The 13324-nt window shown below is 36.6% G+C and overlaps 1 protein-coding gene across 1 annotated transcript in view; it reads left to right on the forward strand.

Annotated features, from left to right (window-relative positions):
• Positions 1–13324, forward strand: part of Galc (galactosylceramidase) — a 37126-nt gene that overhangs the window by 1009 nt on the left and 22793 nt on the right. The window contains exons 2-8 of the mRNA XM_013013394.1: positions 1198–1331; positions 3971–4036; positions 4133–4201; positions 4441–4504; positions 6545–6658; positions 8949–9088; positions 10514–10552. Of these exons, the coding sequence (XP_012868848.1) occupies positions 1198–1331; positions 3971–4036; positions 4133–4201; positions 4441–4504; positions 6545–6658; positions 8949–9088; positions 10514–10552 (626 nt within the window). The remainder of the gene's footprint in view (positions 1–1197; positions 1332–3970; positions 4037–4132; positions 4202–4440; positions 4505–6544; positions 6659–8948; positions 9089–10513; positions 10553–13324) is intronic.

Raw genomic sequence — 13324 nt, forward strand, 5'->3', positions numbered from 1 at the left:
CTCTCTGCTCGCGGGCGCCTCGCGGCCGGCGGTGGGCGCGTTCCGCCGCGCCCCGCCGCATCGAGGGTTCTAGATAGCTCCAGAGGACGTTAGGACGGCACGCACGAGCGTCCCGGGGCTGGGAGGTAGAGGATGGCGGGAATGAATGGGGGCCGGGACGCGGGGAAGGGGCGCGGCGTCTCCCCTCCGCGGGACAGGCTCCATCTGGGGTGCTGGTGGCTGGGTCCCGTGTGGCCGGAGTACCCCGAGCCCTCCCGTCCCCGGCCCCCGCCGCCGGCGCCGCCCGGACGGCCGGGGTCGTGGGAACTGCCAGCTGCAGGTGTGGTCCCTCTGGGAAGGCCCCGCGTGCTCCTGTATGTGCAGGGAATCGGTCCTGTTCCCGAAGACTCCAGATGCTTCTTCCAGACTCAAAGACACGCTCAGATTTTCCCTCCCTGATTTTACATCCACAGAGACATAACCAGGTGGTAGTGCTTTGGTCTGGATCCTCTCATCCCATGCTACAAAGCCTCAGCCCACTCTACTAGCCAGCCTCTAGGTTGTGGGATCTCCTTCGTTCATAATCCCTGGTGGGAGGCGGGAAGGTTCTGTTCTAATAGTTAACTAGGGTAACTGTGCAGTTAGCTGGCCTGTGTTCCTGGTCTTGGTTATGGCGATTGGGATTAAATATGGCTTATTTGAAAAGGAAATTGAAAGGTTATTGTAGCTTTGGATGTAAATATTTCCTTAATTTACCCAGTGTGGCCTCTGGAACTTTTTTTTAAAAAATAGCTTTAATTCATAGTTATGAGCAGTGAACTAATAACCATTGGTTCCTCAGTATTAACATTCATATACATGTATATGTGTATTAATAAATGTGAATATATGCTATCTCTGAAATAGTTAACTCTTTCATATAACTGAAACTGGGACCCCAGGCCCACACTCCAGGAGTTTCACATGTCAGGGTCTCCACTTGCCATATCCCTCAAAGAGATATGGTGAAGGGTCAAGAGATTGATTACATGGCAAGAAGTTCACTGAAAGATAGTATGTCATTAAGTCTTAGTCCAGACATTTGCCTTTGTTGTTCTTGGAGTATTTACTTTCTCCTTATCTTTGTTACCCTTATCTTTGTTTTGCCACTTTATTTGCAACTTTTTTTGCCCCATGAGATTTTTGCTGTCAGATACTTGGACAAGGTTTTCTTTGTAGTGCTAATTTTGATCGAGAACGTTAAGGCTCAACACTTAAAAGTTTCTGGTTTTATTGGATTCAATGAGAGGGACCTTACATCTTTCAATTCAACTCAGAACAAACCTGAAGGCTTATGTGCTGCAGTTCGGCCTGTAGCTGGATCACAGATAACCTCTTGGGGGGAAAATAATTTGATGGTGCTTTCTTGCTTTTTTTTAAAAACGAACTTCAATTTCTAGTTATAAGCAGTGAGCTAATGCATTGGTTTTTCAGTATTAGCATTCATATATATGCAAGTATATATGAATATATATTCTATCTCTGAACTAGTTAAATCTTTCATATAGCTGAAACTGGGACCCAAGGCCCACACTCCAGGAGTTTCACGTGTCAGGGTCTCCACTTGCCTCTATACCTCAAATAAAGAGATATGGTGAAGGGTCAAGAGGTTTATTACATGACAGGAAGTTCACTGACAGTATGTCAGTAAGTCTCCATGCAGACATTTGCCTTAGGTTGAATAGAATTGGTGGTAGGTAGGGGGTGAGGAGGTATGCAAAGATCAAATAGTTTCAAGTCACAGATGGGTTCTGAGGTGGCCAGAGTTGGCCTCAGAAGTGCTCTGATGGTCCATCCTCCCAGGATTGGTCAGATAGACATTACCAGTCTTTGATCCTGAAAGCTAGTTTTCTTCTTGGATTTTCAAATGGCTGTAAAAAGTTACTGCAAGAGAAAAAGGAAAGAGATGGAATTAAAAAAAAAAAGTTTAGTGTACCTAGTTTGTCCTGCTCTGTTGATTTGTGGGAGTTAATGTTTCTTAACAAAAAGCAGCTTTTAAGCATCTCTTAGATAATGAGGTTCAACCTTTCTGATCTTTACTGTAGTATATTTGATGTATAAGTCAAATTTGTATTTATTTAGCTCAACTTGATTCTTAAAAAATCATAAGAATAGGAAAGCCAGAAGACCAATAAATAATGAGAAAGATGGCAGCATTGTGTTTGCATACCAGTTAAAATGAATGTCCATGGCTTATGCCTGTGATTCTAGTTACTCAAGAGGCTAAGATCTGGTGATTGTAGTTCAAAGCCAGCCAGGCTAGAAAGTCCCTGAGACTCTGATCTGCACTGAACTACCTGCCTGAAGCAGAATGGTGCTTCAAGTAGTGGAGCCAAAAGCCTTGAGCCAAATAAGATTAGGGACAACACCAAGATTTTGAGTTCAAGCCCAGGACTAGCACCCCTCCTCCCCAAACAAAACATTTTTGTTAGTCTCTGACCCTAATGCAGTATGTAATAGTGTTATAAAAAGCTCTCATTTAATTGCCAGTATCATAGGGAAACATTTTGATAGTAATGAAGAATTCAGGTCCCAGAAATTATTGTGTACATTTTATCACCTGCCACTTTATGGAAGCTTAACTTAAAATGCTTGCAGGTTACTTAATTTCTCTACTTGCCTGGTAGAGCTTTGCAAAGGGTAAATATAAGTGAGTATAATTTCTGGCCCAGTAATTTTGGAGATTAGGGAAAAGGAAGTTAACAAAAGTTGAGAGAGAAGGGTGGAGAAAATAATTTTGAAATCTTTCAATGAAGAAATGTTTTCAAGGCTTATCAGGTTTAAGAAGAGGGTTTAATGATTATTGCTTTGGGAATATTAACGTGATAAACAGTTTTGAGGGAAGTATATCAGACAGTGATGGTACCCTATTCTAATAAGAGGGGAGCGCCTAAGTTACATCAATGGAGTTGAAGAGTTGAAATGAATTTGATATGATTATTTAGGATCATTGTTAACTGAGGGAGATGAGAAATTTGATGAGATGGAGAACTCAGGCCAATGTTACTTTTTTTTCTTCCGTTATGATGGTCTCAGGGGCTAGAGTGCTTTTTTGTTCAAGGCTAACACACTATAACTTAAGCCACACTGCTCCATTTCTGGATTTTGTTGGTTAATTGGAGTTTCACAGACTTTCCTGTGTGGCTGGCTTCCAACAGTGACCCTCAGTTCGTGACTTTCTGAGTCACTAATGTTACAGAAGTAAGCCACTGCTTCCCAGGTGCAATGATATTTATTTTTTTAGTAAGATAGCAAAAGCAGGAGCAGGAGCAGAAGTGCTCCTACAGGAGCGCTGCAGGATGTGTTGAGCTACATGAGGTGAGTCTGTGACTCAGTGTCAGGGACTTGAGAAGTTCTGAGTGTGAAAGACTAGATATGGGCACTACTCATGTCCAGCTATGACAGTGTAGAATGGAAGATTGAGTCCATAAACATTAAGTACCTGGTTCCTGGCATTCACCTGGCACGTCAATAGTTTGAACATAGGGCCCTATCTGGTTTCCAAGTGTAGGATAGGCTTCTGTTCCCTGTTGAAAATCTACCTCTTATTTCCCTTGCTTATCTTGCCCACCAAAAAGGACGGAATTTTGCTAGTTTTGTGATTTCTCTCTGTAAAACTGTCATCTGTCATAGTCTAGGTATGAATGGGTATTGCCCCAATGCTTGCAGTATATGTTTTTCCATTCTTCCTGGTGCTGATCTTGTTTACGATTTCCTTAGTGCATGCTGTCTGGCTGTAGGGATCATTCTTAATAATCATAGATGGAGAAGGAGGGACAAGTTTCCTTTTAGCATTGCTGCTTGTAGAATTGTTTCAGCCCCAAGCTATTGTTGACAAATGATCCTAGCATAGAATGTCTTAAGTTTCAAGCCAAGTTTATAGTAATGATGTTTAAGACTCTCAGGCCAGAACAATTAGCTGCTGGAAAAACACGAGCTCTAATTATCCAAGGACTGGCAAAGCAAATTCTGCCCAGCAACTTTGGAAATGAACTGTACTTGTCTAAGAGGTAGCCAGGTATGAATGTTCCAGATGGTATGTATGAAAATTTTAGACAACTATTTATGACTTGATTTTATTTATTTATACTTTTGAGTTTTTTTCTTTTTTTAGGCAACCTCCCGACTTTTAGTAAGTTACCCAGAGCCCTTTCGTTCTGAAATATTGGATTATCTCTTTAAGGTAATTAAAAGTAATTATTTGATCAAATGTGATAATGTAGAACGTTTATGGTGAATTTCAGCTTTAAAATTGATCAGCATTACATTTGAGAAAAATATGGCAAATAACTTCTGGAATAGGCTGCCATTGCAAGTTTTGCTTTTGTTTTCTCACTTGTAAAGCCCAAGGCAGTTACTGATAATTGTCTTGAAGTTTCATCCGATGTAGCACAGTGACAGTACTGTTACTTCTTTCCACAGCCAAATTTTGGTGCCTCTTTGCATATTCTGAAAGTGGAAATAGGCGGTGATGGGCAAACAACAGGTAGGAGCTTTTGGGAAATAGAGGTGTTCCCCCAGCATTTTCATCCACCCTGAACCTGTGGAATAAGATATCAGCCTTGTAATAATACCAGTTCTTTTGAGGTTGATTGCTGCTTAGCAGGTTCTTATGTTTTCCTTTCCCTCTTGTTACTCAAAAATTTTATTAAATTATGAATTTTCCAAAAGTATTCAGACTTCAGGTTGCTTATTTAGTTTGGGTAATCAGGAATCAACACCTGCATAGTTTTCTAAAAACTTTATACAACAGAGTAGAGGGACAATTTGAGATGTTTATGGAGAAGTTAAAAAATGATTTGAATTTAGTATAGAGCATGTAGTGTTATTAACTTTAAAAGTACCTTGTAAAAATGTAAGTTATCTGTATTTTAGAGTTACAGCTTTAACAATATTATTTTTTAACCATAAATCTTCAGTCTTTATGCCCACCATGTTGAGTGTAGTACCTGTTACCACTTAGTAGTTCATTGGTCCCTGTTTGCCCAGAAGAAAATAAAATAATTTAATAATTAGATATAGCTTAATATTTGTAGGTCAGATTCTCTTATATCTACTTTAACTATAGAGTATCTTCTGTCTACTTGTATGTTGGTATTCAGTAGACTTTTAGGGTGAAGGGCTTGGCTTTCAAAGGCCCAATGGAATAGGCTCAGTCACCTGCCATATTACGTCAAACAAAGAGTGAGGCCATACTAGGAAGAACAGGAAAGGTGAAGCTGAAACTTTTTTTGAGGGATTGACAGGGAATTTAAAATTTTAGTAAAAGGAGAACAAAGCAAGAGTTGAGGGCAATTGTATAGCTAGAGGCTTTTTTTGCATAGCTGGGAGAACAGTTGGTCAGACTATGGGTAGGTTGACACTAACTCAGGATTGATTCTACAAAGCTGTGAAGAAGAAGTGCTCATGAGAAGCCGAATTGAGTTCTTCCCACCGTCTGTTCTGCAGGGTTCATTGTTCCTTGGGGGAAGTTTTGGCCCCTTGTCATAAAAATGTTTATTTTTAAGATTTTCATAGTTGCAAGTAATCTATTTTGATGGTATTGTTTCATCCTCTTTATTAGCCCAACCCTCTTCTGTTAGTAGCCAACCTCCTGCTACTGATGTTTATTAATTATATACCTGTTCTTAGAATCCAAGGTAACTAGCCGAAGGAGACATGACTGAGGAGAGAACTCAGAAGCAAAAAAAGGGGAAGAGGCAGAATGGAGTCAGAAAGGGACAAAATGAAGTTAGTTAGGTCAGTGACTGGTCTCACCTCCAGAATTGAGTGTTTATATTGGAAGAAAAAAATATAAATCAGAATCAAAGGAAGCTCCTATAATAGAAACTTTTCCTTAGCTCCTATAAGAAGTCTGGCCAGCTTCTTTTGCTGAAATTATTTATAAGTAGATATCCCTAAGCAAAAGCAGTTCTTGTCTATTCTGATATTTACCTTTAAGAAGAAATGTATCAGTTTTTTTGGTAAAGCCAAGGACAGAGGTTTGTGAAGTATGAAAACATATGAAGACTTTGATGTCAGTTACCTGTCTCTGAGCTTAATGATGTTGCATGTACTATGGATGCTAGCTTGGAATTTTGTTATTGTTGTAGTTGACATGTGTACTAGTTCCTTTTTTCTGGAAATTTATTATATCAAGGTAGTCTATAGATTTTATGTTATAAGGTGTAATAAGAATAAGATTTCAGAGAATAGGATTTCAGAAGTTCAGGGATTCATATTTGGAATGTCTTTGAAAGGTCAAGGTCCAGCTGAATCTCTATCTCTATCTCTATCTCTATCTCTATCTCCTTTGGTTATTTGAGGTGATCTCAGTTTTCTTAATGCTACTTTTAATGTAAAGTTGTAATTCTGTTATTTAAGACCTTTAATGTGCTTTGAAAATGAAGGAAATAATATATCATTCGTATAAGATTATTCTTACTTGTCTAGTATTAGGATTGGAACCTGAACACTGCTTTGTGTGTGTGTGTGTGTGTGGCACCATTATAAACTATTTTCTTTCTTTCTGTTCCTCCACATTCAGATGGAACTGAGCCCTCTCACATGCACTATACATTAGATGAGAATTATTTTCGAGGCTATGAGTGGTGGTTAATGAAGGAAGCTAAGAAGAGGAACCCTGATATTATACTTATGGGTAAGAAGAGAAGCTCATGTTTCTTCAGTCTCTTTCACTTTTTGTGAATCTAGTCTGTTGATAATGAAATAATAACAGTGTCTTAAAGGCCATGGGCTATCAGCTATAAAGCAGGAATTTGTGTCAGGAGTGACTTTTTGTTGCTCTTGCCATATTATGTTTTATCTTTATGATGCCTCCACAGTGAAGTGTTACTCTTCTTGTTTTACAATAGAGGCAGGGCCAGGGCTTGAGAGATTGTGTAACTGATCTAAGGTCACAAGTAATAAAGTTCAAAATCAGGTTTAGAACCTGATTCCTTTGTTGTTGCTATTATTGTCTGGTATGTGTGATGTGTTCCTTAATTCAACACCTCAACACAATCTCGCTAATTTGTAAAAGTATACTACTTATAATACTAAATTTTGCACTAGTAGGCTCTAATTTTAGAAGAGATACACATGAGATCATGTATTTGCTTTATTTATTTTTTTGTATTTGAACACAGAGCCTCAAACTTGCTATCATTTGCTATCACTTGCCACCACTTAGTCTTGCTCCACCACTGCAGCTACACTTCTAGCTCTTTAGTTACTTTTCAGATAGGATATCATGCTTTTTACCTAGGCCAGCCTTGGACAGTGATCCCGCTTTTGTCTCCCCTGTTAATGTTTTCAACTCTCACAGATGTAAGCCTACTCTTCCATGGGTTGAGCAATACAGTTCTCAATTCCTATGTATATTGGATGTAATTTCTTTGGATAATTGCTCAAGTAAGATTGGATTCATTTCTTGGTTAATTATAGAGCATTACTTACAGAGCCTGTAAAGTATTTCAAACATCCAGAGTAGTGGGATGGCTTCATTGTTTGAAATTTTGCTATTTTGAAACAGGTTTATGAACATTCAGCTTAAGTAATCATCTCTTAAATATTTAACTTCAAGTTATTTAAAAATAATTTTCTCAAAAATCAAAGGAAAATAACACTTTGTAAAACGAACAAAAAACAAAACAATGAGTGAGTTTGTTCTTTCAAATGGGCTTTTGTGAGAAATTACAGAAATGTTTTGAATAATAAAAGCATCACTGGATAGAGCTGTTTTCAAGGCCAAACCTCATTTCAGTATAGAAAGTCAAGCATGTCTAACAAAAACATTTAGGTGGTATTTACCATTTCACTGTTTTCAAATGTTCCATTAATTTATTTTTTTAAATTTGGGGCTCCTGGCATTTAAATTCAGGGCGTCTTACTTGCTAGGCTGGTTTTCAGCTCAGTTATTCACTAGTTATTTTTAGGATAGGATCTTACTTCCTACCTGGACACATGCCTGAGTCATGACCTACCTAGTTTCAGCTTCCTGTTGTAGCTGGAATCACAGGCATGCACCCCTGAATCCAGCTCCTCTCTGTGGAAATCCAGTTTTAGGACGTTTAGTGCTCAGCTGTGGGTGAGAAGGGGTCTTCTGAGCTTTGGTGCCTGTGTTGGACTTGCATTTCAGTCCTCCCATCCTCAGCCTCCCAAATAGCTAGGAGTACTGTCCTCTCGTGCTCAGTTAAGGTCACATACTTTTTAATGTAGTGTAGTTAGTTATTTAGAAAAATAAGGATTTCGTTGTTTGGATTTTTTTCAGTAGTGAACTAGATTGAAAATATATTTAATACCTCAAGAACTTACCTGTTGAGCTTCTTTTAATATATTATAAATAATATATGTTAATATATTATAAGTAATATATTATAAGTTATTTAAGATTTGGAATGATAATTAGTGCCTTTCTATATGGCTATTTTTAAACTTAATCAGTTATTTGAAGAATATGGATTTACTTGATTTATATCATTTGATATATATTTTCCTATTGAGTCATTAGCATTTATATTGGTATCAATACAAAGTTAGGTTTGCCAAATTTGATTGCTCAACCTATTAATATTTTAAGTAGCCTGAAATTATAAGATGTACTTGTGAATGAGAAATTGCATCATTTGAAATTACCTCAGAGGTAGGGCTGTTCTCTGAGAACAGGAATTCAATATTCAACATCTCTACAGGCAGTAGAAATGTTAAGCGAAAAATGTACTATTTTTCTATTAGTAAATGTCTTTGAGAGCATGATTTATTTTTATTTCATCTTCGTGAAGGGACGTTTGGAATTTGACTCTGGAGATCAGTAAGAACTTTCAGTGTCCATAATAGAGAGGGATTTTAAGGATGTGTATGTTTGGTCTCTGGCCTCACTGAGTGATTTTTGGTTGGTTTGTTTCTGAAGTGCCAGCATTTCTCACTCACCTCTTTTCCTCTGTGTACAGGGTTGCCATGGTCATTCCCTGGATGGCTGGGCAAAGGCTTAAACTGGCCTTACAAAAATATTCAGCTGACTGCCTACTATATCGTGAGCTGGATTGTGGGTGCCAAGCATTACCATAATTTAGACATTGATTATATTGGAGTAAGTAATGTATATAAGATACTATTTGTTTTTAGACTTTTATTTAAAATAATTTTTAAAAGTAATTTGATTCTATGGTACTTTGTTGGTTGACTGTTTTGTGTCATGTGGCTAATTAGTTTCACTAGTGTCTGCTAATAACACAAATTAACCACATATGACCTTTGATTATTCTCTACCCATCCAACTTCTTTCCCACCTTAAAAAGACAAATTGTATAGAGAATATGTCTTCTGAACTAGTTTTTAATTTTTTTAAATGCCAATATTATGTTTAAATATTTAAACATAATATTGTGTCTTTCCAGAGCTGCTCTACTGACAGGCTGAAGTATGTTTTAGACTGCATTGTACCTATAGAGTCTCACACATAGTAGATTTCTGCCAAAATTGACCTTGAAGTTTTTCATGCAGTCATGACTTAGATTATCAACAAGCACATACTGATGAGTTCCTACTGGTGTTGCATGAGTATAACTATAATATTCTGGGAATAACAAAATAAGCCCTTGAGCTTAGTGAGAGAGATAGACATTGGAACAGATGTACTCAACTATCACAAGAAGATTTAGGACAGGAGGAAGAATAGTGCTGTAGGAAGTCAGCAATGTGAACGCATTTGATTTTGTTCTCCTTTTTCAGAATATAATTGAACATTACGCTGTGAATTCTCTTAAATGTCATAACATCTTTAACTCATAGTGAGACTGAATGTAGGATTGCATTACAATAGTTTTTTATGATGTTAGATATTTAAAAAATGTTACTTGTAAATAATGGGTGAGTCATATCTCAAACTCTTGAAGATCACTTGCTGTAGAGAAGGACTTTGATATGAAACTTACTGTAGCACTTGGACTCAAGGCTCATCTCTGTTGCTGATTGTCTTTGACTACAAAAGCTATAGAGCTCTAAGTTCCCTTTTAAGTCTAAAGCCCCATGCTCTTAAGAGATTTGATACGTTTCCTTTTATTCTTCCTTTTTCATGAAGAGTTTTCTTTGCATATTCTACCACATCTTTGAGATTCTGTGTCCTTCAAAATTGTTCTGTACGGTATCCTTACTAAGGTTCAGCTTATAAGTATACCTTTAGAGGTCAGATTGGAATTGGTATAGCGATCCTTATATCTATTAGTTCTCCAGTGCTCAATATAGTCCTAGTACAAAAAAAAAAACTACCATCCTTTCTTGGATGAATGTATATTGCATTGTTGGAAATCCCTGTATTTAGAAAACATCCACAAAATATTTTAAGGATTTTTAAAGAATAATAATTTAGAAAGATAAGCGCTGTCTGATTTGTATCTGTAAATTCTATGAAAGCATATCCTGTAAGGTGGGAAAATGGCTTATTAGATACAATAAGAAGTGGAATGAGAAGACAAATATCTTAACTCTGAATTTAAACTTTCTATTTGTTTTACAGATTTGGAATGAAAGGTCATTTGATGTCAATTATATCAAGGTTTGTACAACTTCATTATTTTACATATTATTTTGTTACTTGTGAATAATTCTTTATGTTTCCATACATAGAAATAATAAGAAATTAATAGTAGAAACACTACACTTTTTCATAGAACAATTATTATTTTGGTAGTTTTGATATTAAACTGTAATCCTCTGCTAGGATTATTCTAGACATATACTAATTATTACAAATGAGAGAAACCATGGAGCCTATGTTTCTTTGGGTCTGGCTTACTTAATATGATTTTTTTTCCAAGTCTTTTCATTTCCTTACAAATGGAGTGATACCATTTTTTCTGATGAAAGCATAGAATTCCGTTGTGTATATATATTGCATTTTTTTGATCCATTCATCTACTAAGGGCATCTGGGTTGGTTCCCTATCTTAGCTATTGTAAATAATGCTGCAGTGAACATGGTTGTGCTGGTGGCTTTATTATGGCCTTGTTTGTGGTCACTTGGGTAAATGCCCAGGAGTGGGATTGCTGGGTCATAGGGGAGCTCTATGTTTAGTCTTTTGAGGAATCTCCATACTGCTTTCCAGAGTGGTTGAACAAGTTTACACTCTCACCAACAATGTAGTAGCATTCCCTTTTGGTCACATCCCTACCAGCATCTGGTGTTGATTTCTTGATAATGGCTATTTTACCTGGGGAGCTATATACATACGACCATATAAAATGATGCTTATTGACATGAACTCCAAGATATAGAAACAAGAGTTTTTTCTTTGTTGTTGTTGTTGATTTTAATGTGCTGTGTGAAGCTATTTCTTTTTTTTTCTTTCTTCCCTTTGGTTTATCCCCTGTTGTCACTGTATTTGATTTTGGTACCCTGTGTCTTGTACACACATTTATCTGATTTGGGAAAGGGAAGCACAACAACAAAATGGTGAGACAGAGGACAAATGGTGAACCAATACAACAGTAATACTCACAAGACACTATGTTGGAAATGAATTTTACAACTTTGTGAAGGGAAGTTGGGGTGGAGGGAAAGTGGGAGGAAAATGAGAGAGAGTTAACAATGTTTGACAAGAAATATACTCATTACCTTACATATGTTAACGGTAACCCCTCTATATATCACTTTGACAATAAAATTAAATTAAAAAATAAAATTGCAGTAAAATCTTAAAATTAAAGCACATGTAATCCTCTATATTTCTGTATCTTAAGAGTTTGATTGAGTTTCCCTATTTTAAAATTCACTAGCTTAATGGGGTTGAGGGATTGTAGTTCAGGGTGGAGGGTATACTTAACTTGAAAAAACAAATACTAATTTTAGATGGATAGATATAAAGCAGTGTAACAATTTTGAATGGACTCTTACTTATAAATTGAAACTTATAACTTGTACATTTTGAAATGTTCTAATATATTGTGTGTAGAGTACAGGATCTTAATGGTGATTATCTAGGAGAGCTAGAAAAATCTAGATATAGTCATGGTTCCAAGTGCACAACTTGACCAAGTTATTCTTTTTCAGCTCTTCTTGCTGAATGGATACAAACAAGTCACTCTGCTTTAAATTCACAGTGTTTGAAAATGGCTAGCGCACAGTAGCAGATGCTCAACATTATTGATCAAATTAATAAAAATAATCAAAAATAATTTTACAAGCTCTCTTTTTACATTTGATTTTTTCTGAGTGATGGAAATTTCCAAATAACAACAAATAACAAAATATCTAATTAACTCTGTGGTGTATTTTACAATAGTTTCTCAAAACTGATGTATTGTTACATATTTAGAAAATGTGAGAATAAGAGTGACAAGCCAAACTTATCTTCCAAACAAGATCATTTGAGTCCAAGGGAATCCTGAAAACAATTGACTATCAAGCAGTTCCTTAGAGTAAATACAGACTCATCATGCTCAGAGGTACTCTGAGTTACAGTAGATGGGGAATCCCTATCTCTCTATAAGGAGATACATGCATTATGAGTTCCATTACAAGTTCTTTTTGCACAATCCTGGGGATCTACTACTTGAGTCTGACTTCTAATTCTAGTTCTTTTGTTGGGTTAATTGGCGATGAGAGCCTCAAGCATTAATTTACTTGGCTGGCTCCAAACCACAATCCTCAGGTTGTAGAGGCTGAGGCCTCCAAGTAGCAAGGATTATAGGCATATAGGCACCTAACTGTTTTGGTGTTCAGATGTGTGTTTGCACCAGACCCTGTTTTATGCTTCTTTTATAGTTCTTGTGGGACTCAAGAATAGTATTCAGTGCCGATGAAGGGCTCTGTACTCTTTGTTGATTTATTTCCTGTTAAGCTTCTTTTAATTTTTGTAGATAAATGGTACTATAGATAGATTTTATTTTCCTATCTTTTTTAACCATGAACGTCTTGATATTAAGAATGGAATATTTCTTATTTATACTGGTGTAGTCTAAAATATTAAGAATTATGATGTTCTGTTGTTACAAAAATTATTAAGCACTTTAAGACCTTGAAAAATACTTAAATAGAATGATAGGCTAAAATATTTTACCAAATTGTGTGACTAGGAGCCCAATTTTATTGTTAAGTCTGCATAGGAAATTCCTAGAAGGAAGCATACCAAAATAATAGTAATTACATCTGGGCTTACTTCCTACCATTTGATTATTTTTACTTATGTTGCTCGCTTTCTATACTCCAATTTCTATGGTTCAACATACTTTTAAAGTCAGAAGGGAAATCTCTCTAAAACTTCTTTTCCCTATGAACAGTTGAGAAACAATATTGAAACTGTCATCCTGAGTGCTGAGCTTTTGAAGCT

This window comes from Dipodomys ordii, unplaced genomic scaffold, assembly GCF_000151885.1.
Source record: "Dipodomys ordii isolate 6190 unplaced genomic scaffold, Dord_2.0 Scaffold2, whole genome shotgun sequence".
NCBI lineage: Eukaryota > Metazoa > Chordata > Mammalia > Rodentia > Heteromyidae > Dipodomys > Dipodomys ordii.